General features: G+C 43.6%; 1 protein-coding gene across 7 annotated transcripts in view; it reads right to left on the bottom strand.

Moving 5' to 3' along the window:
- Nucleotides 1-543: 543 nt before the first annotated feature.
- TENM4 (teneurin transmembrane protein 4) overlaps nucleotides 544-22,941 on the bottom strand; it is a 610,330-nt gene continuing 587,932 nt past the window's right edge. For all 7 annotated transcript variants that reach the window (XM_075742510.1, XM_075742514.1, XM_075742513.1 and 4 more), the window contains 4 exons: nucleotides 19,613-19,909; nucleotides 16,271-17,885; nucleotides 11,855-11,997; nucleotides 544-2,244 (listed from right to left, as the gene is read on the bottom strand). In XM_075742510.1, the coding sequence (XP_075598625.1) occupies nucleotides 1,486-2,244; nucleotides 11,855-11,997; nucleotides 16,271-17,885; nucleotides 19,613-19,909 (2,814 nt within the window). In that variant the 3' untranslated portion in view covers nucleotides 544-1,485. The remainder of the gene's footprint in view (nucleotides 2,245-11,854; nucleotides 11,998-16,270; nucleotides 17,886-19,612; nucleotides 19,910-22,941) is intronic.

Here is a 22,941-nt window from a genome sequence, read left to right as displayed (position 1 = left end):
GGTCCGTTGATTTTCAAGGACTCTTGCAAATACCAGAGCACAGAGGTTATGTGAATACAGATTACATTAGCATGCCGAGTAACTTTGTCAGCAGTTTCTTATTAAAACACTCGGTCCCCTCTGTAGTGGGCATTTCCATACAACCTCCCCCTTCTTCACCGCTAACAGTCAACTGGGCTCTCTGTTTAATTCGAGCTCGTGTAAGAAACAGTGAGAGGGTTGATTCCAATATTCCCCTTCTTGTCCCACAACGCACAAGCTGTTGCTACTTATTAAACATTTTAAAATCCCTGCTGCCAAAGTCCCCGGGAGACATTTATCTGCCATAGTCATAAACGACTTGCCAGCATGCTACTCAAAACTGCATTTCCCAGCCAATAAATACAAGCTCCAGAATCAGGAAAAGCAGGGTTTGGCTTGCTCTAATTTTCAGTGGTATGTCACTGGGATACTATAACTACTTTTAAATTCAAATCAGCTTCCTAATAATTAACTGGTTTTATCAGATACAGCACAGTGGACTGTTAAACACGTAGCCTCGTGTACTGAAACACTATACATTTAATGAAGTTATGCCATTAGCAAATGTACAACATGGGTGCATTAAGTCCACCTATAGAACAGCTCTACATATGAGAGAGAGGATTTATTTTAGCTTTTCTCAATAGAGCAGGAGTCCCTTTCTTGGCTTTTGCTAGGTTTTTTAAACTAAAACCAGGATTTGCGCACACACAAAAAAAACCCAAAAAGTATCTACTCTCATAATGAAAAAAAGACTGTTTTTTTTTTCTTTTTTTATTCCAGTTCAGGAAGGAAGAGAATCATCTTGCAAGTTAATATAATCAGCTCCTTTGCCTCTATAATCTACTTCTGCTCAGCAGGAGCCCCCAAAAAAACCACTTTATGTCCCAAGTGAAACATGAAAACTACTTGTAAGGTCTCTTTTGAGGCACATGATTCGGACGGTCGCTTTCGGAGTATCGGAATCAGCGTCGTCTTCCATCTCCTTTCTTCCCGGGAAGAGCTCTCTGGCACGCCGCAGACTCCCCATTTCGGGTGGAAGGCTATCTGTCCCTGCCCCAAATCAGAAAGGGTTAGGATGACACAAGTTAGCACAGACACCCATTTCGCATTTCACACCTAATGATGACGTACGTTGACGACTCCCCACTTCAAATTCCTCACAAAGGGGGGTGGGGGTGGGGGGGGAAGAGGACAAGAGACAGTAAATTTCACTGTGATCACACTACGGCAAAATATACCTTCTGTTCATTGCAAAAAACGCGTGAAGGCCAAATTAAAGAGGGGAAAAAAAAAAAGTATGTTGCATGAGTTACAGTGCAACCGTATTATTCCTTCTCTTTCTGTTTTCCTCCCCCCCTCCTTGTTCAGTTTAGAAAAAAGGATTGAGTACAACACAGTCAGGTAAGTGGCCACAAAAGAGTAGCTGTCTTTGGCAAGAAGTCACCGCATCGACCCTCTCTGTCACCTTCTGCCCATTTCGCTCTGTCTCATGAAGTGGATGTTGTTGGCGCTGTCTGAGAGTTCGGGGTACTGCTCCACTGAGATCACAAAATAGCCGTCGTAGCCCTGTACCCGGCCCGTGTTTAGCACTTGTTGCTTCTCCCCTTCTGTCCATGAGCGAATACCCTCCTCCCCATCCCGCAGTCTCTGCTGTTCCCGGGACCAAGCTTGGGCGACAGCTCGCTGTCGGGCCAGCTCCAGGACACGGGCCTTCTCCTCGTCCAAGGTGGTCCCGTAGCGAGTGTTTAGACACAGCGCACCATACTGGAGCTGGATGTCCGTGTAACGTCTAGTCCTTCCACTTAGCACTGTGTTGATCTGGGACACCGTCACGTTCACGCCGTTCTCCAGGGTCCTCCGTCCTCCGCTGAGGCCCAAGATGGACAGGTCACCCTCCGACGGCCCTTGCTTAATGAAATAGTGCGTGTCCACCCCATCAATGGTGAAATGCAAGTTCTCCAGGTAATGGGCATTGTTCAGGATGGCCGCGATCCTCCGTCCATCCTCGTTGGCCACACTGATAATGTCGGTGGCCACACGCCCGTCCTTCATGGCGAACTTGACGCCTTTGCCGAAGATAGAGCCTCCCGAAGCAAAATTCTTGTTCTTCTTGACCTGCCGGCACCCGGCGATGCTGGAGCTGTAGATCCGTTCAAAGCGCTCAAGGGTGACAAAGGCCTTCAGCTGCTTCTGTACTTCACACTGGACCCCCAGAATTGACTGAGCAGGGAGAGAAAGAAGAGAAAGATGTGTTAGAAAGAGAAGCCTGATGAGCCAAAGGCATTCACGTTCAAAAAACATGTAGACATGGCACTTCAGGACATGGTTTAGTAGACGTGGTGGTGTTGGGTTGACAGTTGGACTTGATGATCTCAGAGGTCCTTTCCAACCTTAAAGATTCTATGATTCTATGATTCTATTATTATTAGCATGCTGGAGACCAGCAGAACATCCCGGAAACATCTAATGAGGAGCTCTTTTTTTTCCCCCTTATCAGCTTTTTTCAGATTTTTAATTCTTTTTAATGGAAGAGATGTGTTGTCAGGTTATTCCCCCTAATGCTCATTGTTTCAATAAACTGAACTGTATTTAATCTCACAGACTGAAGGATGTAGAGGTAGAAAAGGATTTTTTGCCTCAGCAGTGTGAGGGTCTAGTTTGGACATGCAATTGTTTCGTGCTTCAGTGTTCTTCATCTGCACATAACAAATCATTCATCTTGTGGCCATGATGTTTTATAAAATGTTTTCAGATGTTCTGTGAAAAAGCGTGGAAGTATTTGTAAAAGTTCCCTCTATTTTAACTTCACTTTGTAACTCCTTGTGCTACCTTCAAAAGCCCTGCATCACAGGTATGACCCTCAAAGTGGCCATAACCCCTCTATATCCCGTATCAACCTGGCCAAAGCAGGTTGTTCAAAACTCAAGGAAGGCCCTAAATCCTGCTCCTATTTCCTGCAAACTCTCTACAATGTGCCAGGCTCCCTGAGCTAAGGCCACCCACACCTGATGCTCAAGTTTTGGCTTATACTGAAGCAAAACTGCTGAGAGACAACAACGCGGATCATTTACAATCAGGTACAATACAAAGTCACTTTTGCTGTTAGCATATAATGGAGCAAGCACGCAGCGAGTCAGCAGCTCATCATTACTGCAAAATGTCTTTGGAAATGCTCTCATCAATTCATGGCAGCACAGGCTTCTTACAGACCCCTGTTCACGAACAATTATTTGCTCAAATTTCACAAAAGCAAGAGGATGCTATGACAAAACTCTCCTGGCACTGCCAACGGCTGCATTCAATAATGTAATAACATCCAGGATTAAAAATAGGCTACAAAGAAGTTTGCTGCACTCCAATTATTTTGAGGAAATTTAACATCCATGAAGGATATTGCCTTAAACTGTCCACAAGTTAAAGGCTCACATCCTTCCTTGGGTGGGAGAAGACAATTCAGATGATGCAGGCATTTCAGGGTGGACCTCTCAACTCTGACATGTAACATAGCAAGGGAAAGAAAAGAAATGCTCATTTTCATGGTGGCCATTTCCAGGGAAGGGTCTCAAAGCATGAAAGGAATAAAATAAAGGATTTAGCATTGCAACTCACTCAGAGGTTATGAGCGGTTTTGATCTATAAAGGAGAAAACTAGAAGGGAACAGAAGTATGCAAGTTAAAGAGAATGTTTTGGGTTGCAAAGCATTAAAATACCCAGGACTGACTCTTATCAAAGTGCCAAGCAGGCTGGTGTTTCTCCTCCTTTTCCCCTTTTGATGAACAGCATAGTAGTTGGAGCAGGAACCAGTCACCTATGAAAGAGGAGCTCTCCCCATACTGCCTGTGGTTCTCCCCATACTGTCTGTGGGGGATCTTGCACACAGCCTGGAGAGTGATATAATTAACAGATCGATAGGGAGCCAAACCCAGCTCCCCTGCAAACTGCACAAGTGCTCTAATTATGCAAAAGATGGATGTAATTAATGTAAATGTCACTGATGATGGACATGGAGCAATTAGGTTTCTAGGCTCCATGAAACACTTACTGTTCTAAATAAGTGTATACTGCACAGCCTTGGTTAGCTATTTCCTCTTCAAAGAGGTTTAAATGGGGAGGTGTTCTTCTCAGGTACATCTCATATGGATTGACTCTAAGTGGTCCCACTACCCAATGCCACATTGCTCTCCCAACTCGCCTCAGTAACTTTTGCAAGTGATGGGAAAAGGCATTTCTCATTACTCACGCTGAATCACCGTTTGGTCTGAGCTCCTTCCCTCAAGGATGTAAATCAGGTCTTCTGCACTATATTGCTATGAGCTGTGGTCATTTATATATCACCATCTATATATACATCACCGTGTTTACCAGCAGTTGAGTGATAAGGAGTCCCTGGAATTACTCACACCATCTACTGATTATCACCTTGGGGAAGGGAGCCCTGGCAGGTCAGACAGCACTGGGCATGGGAGAATTATTCCTATCAGAAATATCCCCCACTCCCCTTCTATTTTGTCTTCATGACCTTATTCTTGATGAGCTGCAGGAACTGTAGCGCCTTTTCTATTCTAAGCAAATTATTAGGTATAGATCCCCTGTGAGTGCCTCCAAATTAGGTTGCGCCAACAAACCAGTGGATTTGGGCACCACTTCCTTGTCTTTTCTTCTGATTCCAAATGAAAAGTGTGTTTGCAATGAGCTCTGAAAACCTGCTGATGCTGCGAGGTAGACACTGATGTGACAATCTACTGTGCTTTGGACAAGCAGGACATATGGTTCATAACCATATGTTTATACTGTTAAATATAAAATAGTATAATTTCGTTCAATTTTAAAAGTAAATACTGCTAAAGAGAATGAGACATTGTATTGCATGTCTTATGATTCACACTGGATATTTTTTATTTTAACTCCTGGTTTGATTTTGGACTTGCTCCTCCAACTGCTTTCTCCAAGACATGTTTCCTAACTCTCCAGGTCATTTCTACCCAGCCTCAGGGCCAGGAATTGGTCTTGGACTTCTTTTACTTAGCGGTAGAGACATACTCTAAAATGGGGTCAGGGACCCTTGGGAGGACAACAGTTGTACAACAAAGTTGAAGGGTGGATGGTGTCCTTGGGTTTGTCATTAATTTGGGAAGGATTGTAGCCTGGTTGGCACATGCTGTGATACAACAGGTATCACATTCAACAGCTGGGCCATGATCTACCTTCCTCAAGCTCCATAGCTTGTCTGGGGACATTCTGGCCTGAGGTAATTTTCAATTTTCCATGTTATGGTCAAATTCTCCATAGCTTTGAATTTCAGATGAGTACCTGCCCATTATAAAAGGAAACCCTGATTTATTTTTTTTTTTTACAATTTATGACCCAATAATAGAATACCAGATCTTTCCTTGATCTAGTTACATACTGCCATTGTGATATTATATGAAGTCATACAATTTCCACAGCTCCATTGTTCATCTGGATGCCATTCAGAAAGAAAATAAGCAGCACCCACCCCACTACTGGCAGGACTTGGAGGTTTAAAGGATTACACATGATCTAACAGCAATGGCACTGTCACTTCCTGCCTAAGGACACCCACATAGGATACCAGGCCAACTGGCTTGTTGGTGTCCTCTTGGTTGCCATTCAGGACATCTCCTCCTCTACACTGGGAAAGCATGTTTTGTGTTGCATGTGCAACTGTAGGACTATTACTGGCACTACTCCTGGTGGTTAAACCAGAGGTTAAATGGCTGACCAAAGACACATGACTGGGAGTGTCTTGACCTCCAGTCATGTGCCCGCTTAGAGGTGGGAAGTTTGTGAAGTTGAGGGCTGGAACCACCTTCATTGACAAAACCCCCTGTCAATCTGTGGCTGTCCCAGCCTTCTGTGCAGCCACTTCTCATGCATACTGTAGTCAGTGTTAACTTCAAGACTGTTTTGGTTGCCCGTACACTATTACATGGATGTCTAGTGTGATCTGAGACTCCCAAGGGTGCCTGCAGTATCTGCCCGGGACTGTGAGAAACAGAAGCATCTCTGGGAAATCTTTGCCCTTCTGGAGTAGCACCTGGAGGCCACTGTGGCAATTGAGGTCCCTTGATTGACAAATGAATTGAGACCCTACTTTGCACAGTCAGTGGAGCACAGAGTGTGCTTCATCTTGGTCTAAAGTTAATGCATAGCGGGTGGTCAGCTCTTTAAGTGAGCTCCACTGCCTGTACGAACCAGATGTTGACAGACTACAGTGGGTGCACACACCTAGCACACACGGAAACATCTACATCTACATGTCTTACTCTTGAATTCAATCCTAGCCCCTAGCAGCTGGTTATCTGAACTGTCCTTAGGGCTCCACTGATGAATCATTCACATGGGTAATGTCAAACATAATTTTTAGCACTACAGGGAGCCCTGCTGGGCCACCAAGTGCTGTTCCAGAAGAGTGTAGGTAATCCATGCTGCAGGCATGAGGAAGTCCAGGAAACTCTAGAGTATCTCAAATGGCACCAGCAACCGAGTTCATTTTAGATCTCTACTGGCTATAGTGGAAGCTTGAATACCAAGTTCACAGGCAGAGACCTAGATTTAGGTGTCTGAATCAAGAACAAAATCACATCCAAAGGGTTTTCCACTGGGGACTGGTTACAGGGCTCTCCCCATCTTTTGTCACATAGGGAAGTAGGAGATCAGACACATGCAATGCTGTAATGCTGAACATCGTTATCACTTAACCATTATAATAATAACTAAACCCATCTTTGTTATCTTGAAAATGAGCCCTGGATGACTTTGAAATGACTTTTTGAGTGCATTTCTTTGATAAAAGAGTGTATTTGGGAACAGCACTTTTTAAAAAGAAAAGCAAATGCATCCAACAAGAAAAAACTCCAACAAATTCAGGCAAACCAGAGTACACTAGCTTGTATGCTCTGCTCTGAATATAAAGGGGGTGGAGGCAAACAGATTATATGTAGTTCAAAGAGGCGGTGTATCCCTGACTTTGAAATTACCATTTCTGTTTCATCTTAGAACTCATTTTAATCAACTGGCAAGGAAGAGAAACAGAAAATTTCCATCCAAGGCTGCAGTGGCATGTGGTATTCTCTAAAAAATGCTACAACAGTAAACCAGGGTATCTACAAAACCAATTGTATGGCAGAAAGAAGGGAATTCATAGTTATTTTATTTCAATATTTGTTGCTAGATGTGAGTGACAAATATGCTGGGTTTGTTTTTCCTCACAGTCTTTTTTAATCAGATGTCCTTAGGTGACATTTCACTTTATCTAGTAACAACCCATTGGAGAGAAGAGAACGACCTTCATCATTTGTTCGCTGCTGCACAGAGCTCAAGAGAACGGTACATTACACAGATCTCTGAATAGCCTCTTGCATTTTGCCGGCACCTCTTGAGGATTCAAAATACCATAGCCAGATACTATCATCTGTTGTTTTTAAATACCGCCTTCCAGTGTGAGACTGAAAGCTTTAATTTCCCATCAAGGATCCAAGATGTGAAATACGTGAACATGTTTCCAAGTTTTTCTATATCCTTGTGCCATTATACACAGCTAGGTGTTTCTCTCACCACCATATGGCTTACAACACAGAAAGCCACTTCTTCCAAAAGGCTTGGAAGTTATGATTTCTCTGAAATATTCATTAATTCCTTCCTATTTACCCCCCTAGCTCTCTGTTAACAAAACCATTCTTCAGAAGTGAGTCTTTTCCCTCCATTCCATCTGGCCATCACCTGAAGATGAGCCCCCATTCGGATGTCCCCCACCAACTCCCAGATGGTGGAGGAGCAGGAGGAGCCCATCAACCACAACAGCCTATTAGGTCCCTACCCATCAGCACAGCTGCACCGCACGCTGGCTGGCTGAGAGGCAATGTCCCTGCTCGGCAACGTGTCAACCACGAATGCAAGTGGCACAACGGAGGTGAGCGATTGGCCAGCAAGGCCAGTGTTGTAGATGCTGATTGGTTAGCAATGAGCAAAACACAAGTGGTAACTCTTGGGCATAGAGGACAGGTCTCCTCCACTCTGCCAGTGTACACAGCTGCAGGGGGATAACGAGGTTGAGCTCATCAAGCAGATTTCCATCTGTGGGGAAATAAGAGGATTTGCCTCCTTCTCTTGCTCATCTGTTTTCATAAAGCTTCAGGAGATTAACGTCTTTGAGACTTCAACTCCTTTCCTCGCATCAGATCCAGTGAAAACTGGCCACTACTTTTGCAAAACATAACTAGGGGCTGATGGACAGACGTGAAGACAGCATGATGGCCCAAGCCCAGGACAAAGCACCCGCAACGTGAGGATGCCCTCCCTGAATGATGAACACTGGCAGAGCCGATCCCTCAAACAGATTGTCCTTGGGAGAAGCTCTGCCAGAAAGCACAGCCCTACAGCTCACTCCCTGGCTGAGCACCCCTTGCCTCCAAAACGCTGCCTCATAAGGGATGCCAAAAGCTGCTCCTCCAGCACAGCAGAAACGGGCACTGCAGAAAACAGGACCTTTCCTGGAGGCACCGTGCTCGTGGGATGGAGAGAAGGGTAGTTAATAACATGATGCAGTTAATGATATAAGCACCGACTCCAAAACACCCTTCCCTGCAAATAGAGTTGTTCTGGCTCCAGCAATTACCTGACAGTTCAACAAGACAAAAGGGAAGGAAAAAAAAAAAAATTAAAAAAAGAAGAGAAATTGGATTCAGGTGCAGCAAGCTCCACAATATGCCAGAGGTCACCCAGAGTCCCCTGGTGGCCAATAACACTGAACTTGTTCAACAAACAATTTAGTGACAGCCTCACAGTCGCAGGGAGGAAGAGGGGGAGAAAGTGCTGCACAACGGAGTATTGGATTGTAAATGTCACTGCAGAGCTGCAGGGGGTTAGTGCAAGGTTTATGACATGATGGCTGTTTCTGAGCTGGTGGATGCTCAAAGTCAGAATTATCTCTCCCATCTTCCAGTGCTGCAAGGCAAGTACCAACAATGTTTTGGAAGGAGATGCTAGGGCCCTCTGGTTATGCACTCTGAAGAGATACAAAGCAGCCATTTATGTGGAGTTAGCTGCTTTGCTGTTGTGCTCCTGTTATTCATTCCTCTCTGATAAAAGAACTGACTCAATCTGCTGGGCCACAGCTTTGATCAGCAAAGCCAGTGGAGTAACTCAAATTTACTTTGGTCTAGCACAAGGAGGTGTGTGACCCAGAGAAACCAGGGATCGGAAAACATGGAGATGAGAAAGCTGTGGTACATCGTTCAGTGAATATCCCTGGATTGCAAGCAGGATAGGCATTGTCCAGTGCCTTGTCCAGGCTACTTTTAAATGACAAAAGATCTGGAGCTTCCTCCGTATGCTCTGGAAGACCATTTCACAGTTTGAGCAATCTTGCTATCTGAAAATATTTCCTGTACTTCCACTTAACTTTGTTTATTTTTGTCATTTGCTACATGAAACTTCCAAAAAGCTTCTATTTTCTTCCATGTGCTTTATCAAATACAGAGACAACCAGCAGGAAGGAGAGCTGGATTGTGTCTGGGAGCGTGTATGTGTGGCTGGACGGGTTCGGAGCGAACAGAACTACATGTGAAACATCAGTGTTGGATGCACGGATAGGCTTAGGAGAAAAAGGATCACGTGTTCAGGTATCATATGTGAATGAATTTATTTTATGCAAATCTATGCCTACAATATGCTGGATGTGACAGAAAGGAAGGGAATCCTGCTCTGTAGCATTTGAGAGCCACTCGCTATCACAGCGTGATCCTGCAACTGTAGACTAAAATACAAATGCTCATGTTTTGTTGCTGTCATAACACAGGGGAAGAATACGAAACAACCTGCGATGGTTAAATTCCTCTTTCAACACTTGAGTGTAAAGTGACTCATGTGGAAGCACGGTGGCTGCATAAACCCCCCTTTCACCAAGCAGATCCCTGCACAGTCCTCACTGCAGCTTCTTGCTTTAAAAACCTGAAGAGGACACGGAGATTTTTCTTCTTATCTTTTCTTCTTATTGCTCATTCAAGCAGATTCACCTAAAATGGGTGGATGGAAGGGAGGGCTCCTTGGTTTTACTTCCAGTTCAGCTGCCCGTATGAGCAAATGTCAGTCTTCATCTCAAGCTGTCACTCAAGTTACTTGGCTATTCAATAAGCCTAATAATAATGAACTAATGAAATAATAATAATAACACCACTAAAAATAATAACTTCTGTTGCAATTCTGAGACAGTTGTTATCTACTGCACAAAACAATTTAGAGACAATCTTTTGTGCGATCTCTGAATGAGCCTCCCCTGTTCGCCTTCTCCTGTATAGCTTTGCCTGGGGAGACTGTGTCACATCGGAGAGGAGGAAAAATCCTGAGGCTATTTCTCCATACAGAAATCATCTCTATTAGCATCTTATTGTTTAATCCAAGGAAGAGCGAAACAAAAAAGGAGTCTTTGAGCTCCAAAACACAACCGAGTAACTGTAGCGTAATGGTTTTCAAGCATCAACTCAGCCATGGTAGCAAAAGGCGTAGTTCTTTTGGTCCCTCTCTGTTATAGTGATATGTCTTAACGTAAATCTCTTGTCGAAGTTGAAGCTGGTACATTTTACCTTGTTTTCACCATAGCTATGAGGCTGTGTACGAAGGATGGGCTGACACATGACTGTTTTATTAATCCACAGTATCTTGTTCATACCTCTGAGTGATACCTTTTGTGGCTGGGGAAACGTGACACTGTATTGTACCTCCTGGTTTAATATGTGTACAGGACCTCAAGAGTCTGCTGCAGGACAGTGAGATTTCAGTGAATTTATAGATAAAGAGGCTAGGAGAGCAGCTGGGATCAATTCCACTTCCTGCTGTTATCATTTTATTAGCAGAAACGTTAAGAGCATATCCTGATTGCTAAACACATTGGTGCCTCGCCGCTCTCGCAATGCTCAAATACACAGCAATAGCAAGCAGGAATTCAGACTAAAGAGGATTCGGACTAAACAGATGAAAGCAACCTCAGAATAAAATCAGGCTAGGAGATGAAAGAGTATCCTGAGAGGTAAATGAGTTTTTCAAGGTCATACAACCGATAAGCAGTAGGGCTGGGAGTAACCCAGGGCTCTTGGATCCTGACCCAGTGTGCTAGCCTTTAACAGCGCTGCCTCCATCTTTCAGCTGAATAATTCCCCACAGGAAGAGAGGGGGAAATGATTGGGCTGTAAAAGCTTTTTTCTTGCCAATTTCATCATTGAATTTTGTGCTGGCATCTACCAAAATGGCTTGTGATGCAAGCCTGTTTTTAAAAGCAGGACACAGTGACTTGGGATTAAACCCAGCCAGGTAAAATGAAAGTTAACTCTCAGCTAAAACTTCTTTCTGGTGAGACCTGCTGCAGTGCAGAACAGTTTCCTAGGGAAGTACTGGGATTTGTTGTTTAAGACATTTTAAACCAGACTTAATAAGTTTCTAGAAAAAAAAATCTGTAAAAAATGATTCTGTATAAAGATTTACTTTTTTTCCACTTCCAAGAATCCTTGGTGCAAAGGCCTTGAACTTAGCCTGCAATATGTTGTAACATGGCCTCCTGAGGGAGAAAGAAACAGTAACACACCACTTCATCGAGCAACCACCAGAAAACATCAGAGGAAAAAGCACCATGGAAGTAAGGAACTTAAGATGTGATTATTCAGTCAGATTTCATTACTGTAATGGGGACTGGCTCACTCTTAATCTCCCAGAGTATCTGGGAAAACAGGCTGATCAAAGGGTTTTTAATAAAGACTGCAACTGGATCATATGCTGAGAAGGTTGTGAGATACAGTATGGAGTTTCATGGATCACCTTGCTATTGTCCCATTCTTGGGTTTTCATCTGTGTGTGGATTAGCTCATAGGACGGCTCCATTGCATCCATGTCTGGCTTGGGGTAGCCGGGGATGACGTTGTGTAGCTGGAACCCAAAAGTGAGCAGCCAACTGTTGACATCTGGAACGGAAGAAAAGCATAAATCAGATTTCTCAAGCAGGGTTGCTCAGGAGAATGGCACAGAGGAAGACCCTATGGTGCCTGGCACCGTAGCAGTCTGGCCAAAATTATGAGCGTCTACTTCATGTGAAGAGCGCAAATCTTAATGGTCCTTGAAAGAACCGTGTGCCAAAGCTGGGCTTTCCACCTCCAACCACAGTCCAGTTCTGCACTTTCCCAGCTCTGAAACAGAAGCTTTGGCAGTGACCAAATGGCTCAAACCAAAGCCAACTCAATGTCTGGCCTTTGTCAGCTGGCACCAGGTACTGCTCTCAGGTAACACAGGAGAAGCACAGGAAAAACAATACACTAATGGAGGCTGAGATGCTCCAGCTGAACAGGAGGTGTTGTCCAGTCCTACAGTCAGCTCTGAACACCTCAGCCACAGTACTTCTCTTCTTGAGGACTCTCAAAGGGCCTGCGGGTTGACGACTAAATTTAGAGCTATGTGAGCCAGAATACCAGGATATCCAGGACGAACAGCACAGTTATTTGGCAGGTGCTCATGGAAGAGGCTCTGGACATATCCTCTGATTTTTCCATGGCATGTCCACCTCAGTCCTCAGTGTCTTGGCATTTTTCACAAGAAGGTGTAGCTTGAGTATTAAACCAGTGCAAAATCATACATCATCTATTGTCCTACGCAAAAGGGGGACCACTGGCACTTAAGGGGACATGATGGAAACCCCAGCCATTTGGGATATCATTCCTGCATTCACTTGACAGTACAGACTGGAAAGTCTTCCCTGATTTTGACTGCACAGCTATTAGGAATAACAGCTGAATGTTAATCTGCTGGAGGAAATAATGATGAGGCTGGCTAACTCCTAGATCTGCTTGGGATCAGCATCACTTTCCCCCTTAACTTCAGAGCATTTGATGTTCTCACCTTGTTTGCCTTCACTGAACTCTAAAGAAGGACACACCTGCTACAATCCTCAAGCAATATGGTGTGTACTTGGCACACAAGCAGCAATTGCAAGAAAAAGAAAGGTATGAAGGTAAAGTTTAACTAATATCAGCTCCCAGGGGTCTTAACTGTTTTGCACGTAACCGGGATTGTGTTGGTGATTGCTCTGCTTCAAGCCGGCCGTGCAAGGGGCTTGATTTTCATTTTGCTAAACTCAATAAACGTTGTTGAAGCAATCTGAAGAAGAGATCAATTTAAATAATCAAATATGCATCTTTGAATATTTTTTCTCTATTCCCCATGAGACTAAATGAGTGTTTTGAAGAGCTGGTTGGAAAAGAAATTATGGATGCAAGAGGCAAAGAAGGCACTTCCAGATGACTGGAGAGCCAGGAGCCAAACAAACACACTATCTGTTGCTTGTTTTCTTACAGGCCAAAATGTTGAGATTGGGCAGATGTCCAAAAAGCCCTTGCGACAATCCATGTGGAAGGGGGAGGATTTCTGTAATAAAAACACTTCTGTTCACTCAATGTACAGATTGTTTTTGGAGTGTCTTTGAAACAGAGAAGTTGGGGGGAGGGAAAGAAATTAAAAGGCTCATTCGATTATTTTTTCACTTAGTGCTAAGCCAGCCTGCTTCCAAATCCTTCTCATGTGAAATGAAGACCTTTGATGTACATATTGTGGTCCAGGTGGTCAGGAGAACAAAGTAAAACAGCGAAGGTCGGCATTGGTGCAGGAACCATTTTCCAAGCACTTCACAAATGTTAAAAAGGATACAGAGAAGGGATGCTGAACATCAGAAAAATATGTAACATGCCTGGAAAGATTCAAGACAGGCTTTTTTAGCTACTTCTCAGAAAACTGACTTTCAAAACATTTGCAAACAGGAGCTTGTTCTTTTTGGGAAGAGGTGTTGGAATACCCAGAACAAAAAAAAAAAAAAAAGCCAAAACCAAAAAAACCCAACCCACAAAAAAACCATGGGAGGAAGGTGTGGAGCTGAGAAAACAGAGGGGAAAATATTAATTTGCCAAGAGGCAGTGACAACTTTTTTGACAGAAAAGTACATTTCACATCACACAGGTTTTTTTCAGCTACAGTAACCCTGCCAACACATTTCACAGTAAATTCATTTGAGGGCAAAGAAAAAGAGTGCTTAATGCAGACACATGTAATGGAAATGTCAGTTCAATCCATCAGGATTGCTGAAGCTGGCAGCAAAGCTCTGCGACATGAAGTGCACAATCGCTAAAATATTCATGTTTAACAATGGGCCTCTCAAAACGTAAATACCTGCTTCTCCTGCTCTCCCCTCTGCGTGCCTCCAATTTGTACCCACAAGCTCAGAAACCTCATCGTTGGAGACCAAAGCGTGTCGTTCGCCCGTGTCCTGGGTGCTGAGCTCCCCTAAGGACAGCGGGTCCCAGGCTGGGGATGGAGGGACAGAGAGTGGTTCCCTGTGCCCAAATCTGGGCAGATTTGGTTGTGATGACAAGGACACTTTCATCGCTGGTCCTGTCCACGAGGTGCCGGAAAGCTTCAGCAGAAAGAAATGCCAGAGCAGCAGCCTAGCATCACGGCACTCATCCCATTACATGACCTGTTTCTTCCACACACTGGGAGAGGAGAAACTTAAATAAATGTACTTGGGCTTTGTATTCTTGAAAGAATAAATATAGAACTTTTATGACCATGGAAAAAGTTATTTGGGGCATATAAAATATTGAAGTATCAGATTTGGACATCTTGATGTTATCATCAGGGCTGGGTGGGAAGCTGTTCACCTGTTCCAAGACAGGGTTGGAAATTTTGTCCTGTGTTGACTTGAGCAGTAAAATAAAAATCTGTTGATATGTCACAAAGCAACTGTTCAAAAACTAGATCAGTTCAAGAAAACAATTTCAAGTGAAGATCTTTCATTTTGGTTTTGACTCCTTAATTTTTCTTTTCCAGTTTTCAATCATTAGTTTACACTTAACTTGGACCAGTTGTAAACCAAAAAAGAATTTTTCTTGTAGGCTATTTTGGATTTGCCATTTAGACAATTTTGAGAGCTGTTTACAACATTTCTGCTGAGAAATCTCTCAAGCTCAACCCTCTCCCATAAACAAATTCAGTTTTGACAAATGAGCATTTTCTGATAGGAAAAGTTATCTCAAAATATTCCCTGCCAGCCTTAATTATCAGAATGAGGCCAACACACAGGATCTTAGCCTGGATCTTTTGGCATATTTTACTTCCCTCATGGCATCATCTTCTCAGCTCTGGAGAAAACAGCTTTTCATTAAAAAAAATACAATCTAATCCTTCTCATTATTGCAGAAGAACCTGAAAGCGTGCATCCTAATGGCTAGAAAAACAAGCAGAATAGAACAATGCAAGATTTTTATTGTATAACTGTTTTTTGCTATTAAGCCAATCTCGTAACTTAGGGGGAGGCAAATATTGTTGCATATGGGAAAGTTGTGATAGACTGAGCAACACCATTTAAAAATTAATTGTATCTCCTTAAGAAATGTGTACATTTGATTTGTGATTGTGTCACCTGGTTTTCCAATGGGAAGTATATAGAGAAAAGAGTCCCAGCAAAACAGTCCCCTCAAACATTACTACCAGTGTTGCACAAAATATGAATAAAGGAAGGACATTTAACCTGCAGAATGATTTTCTGTATATAAAACATACACAGAGCTTATGTTATTGCCATTTTACAAAGTCCCAGGAGAGGCAGTTCAGAGGTTATGTCAAGCTGTGGGGCAGGTGTGCCCTAAAATCTGGCCTTTAAGTCTAATGCACCTGCTTTTATCGACTTTTAGTAGAATCTGTTAATTCTGTGGGGCAGATGATTAACTTTGAACTACATGGTTACTGTGGTGTGCTCTGAAATGTCTGACTGTAATAAAAGGTTTAAGTTGCTGTTGCCATTCTGCTAGAACAAATCTGCATGTCATTTGTTTAGTTGCAAATAAATCTCTAGGCAAAACTGTGTAAACAGAGCTGCCCCTCTACAAAAAGAAAGGTTATCGGGACATTAATTAGTAGCTAAACTTGGGATATCTGAGGGAACGAAAAACTGGAAGCAAAATAAAGAGAATAAAACACCAAGGAAAAGAAAAGGAAACAGGTCTGGGAATCACAATCTCCATCTATGCTAATGAATTAAACATGCCCTGCACATAGAGGTCAACAGGCAAAGAAAAGCTTGTGTCCATTATATTAAACACTGGAGAACCTCATGGTGACCAGGATATTGAGAGAGAAGAAACCTATTCACTAATAGCAAGTTTGTGAATATGTTAATTCATAGAAATGTCTTACCTGTCATGTAACATTTGATATCCTGAGAGTTGCTAATGGGATTGTTGTTTTTGAACATATATAGGTTGAAAGGCATTATGTTATTGCTACTCAGATGTTTCCACATATCATGGTCTGGACTTGTCCACCGACCCGCTAGCACGTCATAGTCTCTCCGTCCCATGTGGATAAGCTTTGTGAGGGGGTCATACAGTCCTCCGTGGTAGCCGATGATGATCTGGAAGTTGGGATTGGTGTCCATATAGATCTCTCCATATGCTGTGTATAGTATCTGCTTAATCATTAAGCCAGTCCCACTGAAGACAGCCAAAGGAGTGCCAATGTTATCGCAGGCTATGTAGAATTCATCACCGCTGCTGAGCTCCATTGCAAAGAGGTGGCCTTGGAGGTCATAGTAGAGGGAGGTGATCTCGGAGCTCGAGTGGTTGTATAAATGGGTGACCTTGGTTGGGTTGGTCAGGTCTGCATAGAAGAACTGCAAGTGATGGCCGTGGCTGGTTTTGCTAGAGACTCTCCTTCCAAGGCCATCATAGCGGTATTTCACACTCCACCCGCTAGCTTTATTGTAGGCTTTGATGAGCAGGCCAGCTGAATTGTACTCAAAAATATCATTGCCTCTTTGCTTCAGGAAGCCATCTTCATCCATTTTGTACTGCACATCCCCCAGTCTAGTAATCCTATCCCTGAGGTCATACCTGAGCGGTGTAAGGCGGGCACTGTTCCCCGGACTCAACAAATGGAGGTTTCCATTTAGGTCGTAGCTGTAACGCCAGAGTGGTTTGTCATTGATTGACACTGTCTGCAACTGGCCATCAGCGTCATACTCATATGAGTACCTAGTTGTGTTTGCATAAGGGCCAACCTTCAGCTCTTTCTTAACCACTCTTCCCATGTTGTCATACTGCACAGTCATCCAGTACATTAGCGACCGGAATATCTCATACTGGACCTCCTTCATCCTGCCATAGGCATCAAAATGTTTAGTGTGGGTCATGACAGCAGTGGTGATAATCTGGTTGATATCGTAGTAAATGACTCCAAATTTACCAAATTGCTCAGTTTTGCCTGACACATCATCGTACCGGTAGAGATCAATGGGTAGAGGTGTCTCATTGATGACTGCTTGCATGCTGGTCACCCGAAAGCTGTTGTCATAATTATAGTCAAAGCGTGCATTCACCATGCCTTCCTCAGTGAAGCGGAAAATCTGTCGATCAATGAGGGGTCCTATCTGTCTGTATCTGATCGTACATGTGAACCCTTCATTCTGCAAATTTATTGTCTTCAGCATGCCAGCGGTTTCATCATAGGTGAAACTGATCTTTGTGGTGTCATAGAGCATTTCGGCTAACTTGGACAACTTTCCATACTTGTAGATGACACGTCTCCCTGTCCCCAAGTACAAAGTATGGAGGAGCTGCTCATCCTCTGTGAAATCCTGAATTACCGAGGCATTGCCTTCTGGTGGCCGGTAGATGTTCCTGTAGTAACCAATGGAACGAATGGTTTCTAAAGTCTGACGGGCAACGTTGGGCATGGTCACCGATGACAACCGGTCATTCTTATCAAACTCAAAGATGTACTGTCTCTGGCTGTGAAGGAGCAGCACCATGGACTGGATAGGAAGGAGAAAAGTATAGATTATATTTCCGGTTTTCAGGCAAAATCATACTCAACTCTCACAAAACCTGCAAGATTCTCCAATCCAAAGAGCAGGGCAAGTGAGATAAATCTCTGGAACCACAGGGTTAAATGGTGAGAGGTATGCAGCTACATCGAGTATCCCCAAGTAGGAGTAGGTCAGATGAAGAAGCAGTTAGTGCATTGAGGAAGGTCTAAGTTCAGAATGCTCAGTTGTTCCAATCAATACTCTAGCTAGCTGCCTTTACCCAAATTCCCTGTGCCAATAGCTTTTACAGACTAAATAAATAAAATTGGTAGACCGACTTAAACAATGCTTGAAAAAGTAGTCCCTGACACCACCCTGGTTTTGGCTGGAACAGAGTTAATTTTCTTTCTAGTAGGTGTATAGTGCTGTACTTTTCATTTTAGTATGAGAATAATATTGATAACACACTGATGTTTTATAGTTGTGGCTAGGTAGTTGTAGTGTTCACACTAAGTCAAGGACTTTTCAGCTTCTCATGCCCTGCCAGGTGCACAAGAAGCTGGGAGAGCCCAGCCAGGACAGCTGGCCCAGACTGGCCAAAGGAATATTCCATACCATATAACGTCTTGCTCTGTATGTAACTGGGGAGGCTAGCCAGGATCACTGCTCAGAAACGGACTGAGCATTGGGTTGTTTTTCACAGGTGGTGAGCAATTGCATTTGTGTATCGCTTGGTGGTATTATTATTATTATTATTATTATTATTATTATCATCCTTCTTCTCCTCCTCCTCCTCCTTTGTTATCCTGTTAAATTTTCTGGGGAAATAGAGGTGAGTGAGTGGCTGTGTGGTGCTCAGTTACTGGCTGGGGTTAAACCATGACAGACACCTTCCAATGGCCAATTAATTCACTGTGTCTCTGTATTTTCCATTAGTCTCTTACTGCAAACTTCTGCCTGCACGCTTATTTGTTCTGAGATTTTTTTTGCATATAACAAACAACTCACCCTGATTGTATATTACAAAGAGCAAGTCAATAACTTTTGCTTTTTAAAAGCTATGTTACTGTAGTTTCCTTAAATTGTTGTAGGGATAGGGTCTGTGCAAAACTCAGGAATAAAAAAATTCCACCCCCAGGTATGCAGCATATGGATCTATAGGACACTGGGCAGTGTAATGATGAGTGGTAATACCGAGAAGAATTTAAGTTCCATGCCAACCTACAGAGTGCAGACTACAGAAAACACTGCAAAGTGTGCTACAACAGTTTGGCTGGATTCATGCCTCGCACTTTTTAATTACATGTAGCTCCTACGAAGCAGGAATGGGCCACTTGAAGAAGGCACGATGTCAGACTGTATGGGTTTTCACATGGAAAATCCTAGTGGAAATTCCTACTGTTCACTCCTCTCTGACTTTACTTGAAGATATTTTATATAGCAGCTAGCTCAGCATAGGAATACTGTGCTTAAAAAATCAAATGTCAAAGCTTCACACAATCAAGACATGCTCTCAGTGTGACTGGGAAGACACTTCTTAGGCTATTTTCAACTGCTCTTTGGTGATCTGGCACCAAAGTTACTATATGCACCTTAGTGTAGGCAGAAGAGGAGTCCTGGACCATAAGGACCATTTATCAGCTGATGTGAAGGAGCATGGCTGTACTGAAGTCAAAGGAGTAAATCCCATTTGCACCAAATGCACCATCTCTGAGTGATTAGAGGATTCTTACCTTCTCCAAGTAAGTGTAGCTCCATGATTTGCCATCGGCAAAGATCCTGGATGTAATTCTGCCAGACTGGTCATACTCCATCCTTTCTGACATCGTGCCCCTCTGAATCCCTGCAATGTGTCCACCTGGAGAATAGGTGACGTTGACCCCGTTCAGTCTGCTGCTGGGCGACCAGAGACTGGGTCTCCCTGCCTGGTCATAGAGGATGCGGAGCGTGAACTTGCGGTGGTCATCATAGATTTTCTCTGTCCTTGTCACACGATCAAAGTCGAGGGACAGCAGGTTTCTGTTGTGAACCTAAAGGAAAGAGATGGAGAATTAGGAAGTTAAAAACCGTTTAAATTACAAAGACTAGCCTTGTTTCACCAAACACTTCTTTAGAGCACACCGGAGAGTACCCAGCTGTTCATTGCCTCTGGATAAGAGGCAATTTTCAAAGCAAAGAGTTGTCCTAACGTTGCTTCTTTTGGCTTCACTGAGGAGAGAGGCAGAAAAACAGGGTACCTCTGAAGCACCACCGTGAAGGAACATTGCTCATATTCCAAACCTAGGCTTAGGACTACTACAGCAGATGTGATTATAGACCTACAGAAGATGTAATGACAACTTGTTGAAAGGAATATGTGCAATGTACTCTACTTATCAAACCTAGGATATATAGCCTTTTGCTTTCATGCACATCAAAAAATAATACTTGTAGAAAAAAGACAGATGTTGTGTCAACATATTGGAAAATAGAGTTTTTCTCTGAGTTATATACTGCAGGCACTGGAGGTTAAGCCTTTCCCCTGAGATGAAATATGGAGGCCTTGACCACTGTAGATGTTACAAAGAGCAAGAACTTTTCTGTGAGAGCTGGAGTTTTAGCTTCATTGTCCTGGGGTTATTCAGTGTTGCATAATTACACTCCTGTTACCTCCACTGCCTCAGCATTTCCAAAGATCAAAGGTATCTACATCAAAGGTAGGAGCAGGAATTCATTTTGATTCAGGGATTGTAGTGCACAGCAATACAAAAAAGGAGCTGATAATACAACTCATGTTTAGCCGCGTGTGCGAGGAGACTTACAAAGCCACATCATCACAGTAGCAAAGTACTCAGCAAGGATGAAAAACCCACACTCCCAGCATGAGCTTGCTGGTGACAGCTCTTTCTCTGTCTCACAAGTTCTGACCCTCTTTCAGCTGGTGAACCCATCTTTTCTAGAAAGATGCAGATTCTTCTCGGATGAATTTCAAACTCCAAGCAGCTGGATTGGTTTTCAGTTCCCTTGGCAGCCCTTCAGCTGCAGTCAATAAACCAGGGTTTGCAGGTTGCTGCAATGTCTTCAGATTGCAAGTTAAACATCTTGCCTTATCCTGCTCTGGGTAAAGTGGACACTCCTGACCTGAGTACTGTTCTCAGCCCTGGTCCAACTTTGATCTTGGTCATTACTTTAGGGTGCATGACTGAATTCCTGCTATATTTTGAGGGATGTGGGATTATAGAAGGGGGTCCTCAGCCCTGGAGGGATGGGAGAGGGAAAGGCAGGACCCCTGCCGTGCTTTTGTGCTGCGTGGGCAGATGTCTGCACTGGAACCTGGAGAATGGGGACTCTGCAAAGTCAGAATTCAAAAGAAGGCATTTCAAAAGAAAGCTGGGGGTTGGAAGCGGCAAAGGCACAGCTGAGAAAATGTGGAAGCGAGCTGAGGGTGCATGTGGCCAGCTGAGAGAGAAGGAATCAGTGCCATGATGTAAGTGTGAAGATGATGTAAGAGGATGCAAGTGCAAAAATTATTTTCAACTTACGAATAACAATGCTAAAAGACAGGAATGACTCGAGGAAAGAAATGGCTTGGAAGGGTAGATAATGCTCCAATTAAGTGTGTGTAAAATAGAATGGAAATGGGCAATGGGAGAAAGAGGGAATCAGCCAACAGCCCACTGTAACAGGCAAGCTGGGAAATAATTAAAAAGGTATCAAAACTCTAAGTACAGATGCACACATGTAACTAACAGAGCAATTTGATATCTCATAGGTACTTGGTGCTATAAATAGAGAAACAGAAGTGGCAATTGCTTTAAAAAAAACAAAACCAAAGTAGGAAGGAATAGAATCTCTGCCTTCCATCTATTCACAGAACAGCTCCAGCCTGGCAGCTGCAGCTTCTTCTGCTACTGGTCTCTGCCAAGAGAGCTGGAAAGAGCTCTTCCAGGGCTGGGACAGTAATCCAGGCTGAAAGTGGCCTCCCTGATCCGTACGCCAGCAGCAGTGCCATTCACTGTGCTGGAAGGACCAAATAACAGGTCCCAGGATAGCTCTTAAGTTCAGCCTAAATCTCTGCATCCCATTACCTATGCCCTAAGTCATTCCACCCTCCCCGCGCTCTGGCAAGCCATTTCTGCATGACTAGTTGGAACCAGTCTCCCTTTTCATGATTTTTTATTTGTTTTATGATTTGTTTTCTGCTGCTCTCTCGGTGTAATCTCTCTTCTCTCCGAGAAGTGCTGCAGTGCCAACAGCTACCCCGCAAGGTGATGGGGAAAGTGAACCCTGCCCTGCCAGATAGCCTCTGAACAGGGGCTAAATCTTTTTTTCATCCTTGTTCAAGGGCATGCCTTGAATAGAAGTGAATTTTCTGCAGAAGCACTGACAGGGCTGCAGGCTTCAGTCCAATAACTGTGTTTTATGGTGAGCAGCTAAATAAGGTGCCATCCTACATCCCGGTGTCCTTATCCTGGAATGGGGTCTGAAAAGCTCCTGCAAAAGGTTTTGCCCCTCAGAGTGTTTGAAAAGGCTTGTGATCAGCACAGGACTGAGACAGGGTAAATTTAAATCCACAGTTCACAGTGTATTTGACCTCCCCTCTATATGCGAGAGACTAAATTTAGCCCCAAACTCACGTTCCACAGCAAGTTCCCTTAGCTTGCTCTGGAAAAGCAAGAACATAAACGCACCACCATCTCTGATTTCTCCAATGCTTCCTATAGAGCTCCTTTAGCTTAAATTGTAATTAAACAACATTCAGTAATCTGCCTGTGCACAAAAAGGGAAAATTTCTCATTAAAACACTCTGGCAACCTTCAGCAGAGGAAGGCAAACTATACTTCTGCAATGAAAACTCCAGGAGCCAACAATATCCATGTGATAAACGGCTGCCTAAAAAGCCATTTCCCCAGTGGATTGCTGAAACCGTTGGGGTGGCCATATCCAGACCTCAACACCTTGCAGAAATGGTGGAGATGATGCTGGACTGTCCTCGTTGGTCAACACACCAGGAGTGGTTAGGAGCATATCCCAGGAGACCTCTTCGGTCACACTGGTTCTGGGGACTGTCTGGGACACCAAG

The sequence above is a fragment of the Balearica regulorum genome, chromosome 1 (genome assembly GCF_011004875.1).
Source record: "Balearica regulorum gibbericeps isolate bBalReg1 chromosome 1, bBalReg1.pri, whole genome shotgun sequence".
In the NCBI taxonomy this organism is placed as follows: domain Eukaryota; kingdom Metazoa; phylum Chordata; class Aves; order Gruiformes; family Gruidae; genus Balearica; species Balearica regulorum.
Note: the sequence above shows the minus strand (reverse complement) of the source record. Positions and strands in the feature narration are given on the sequence as shown.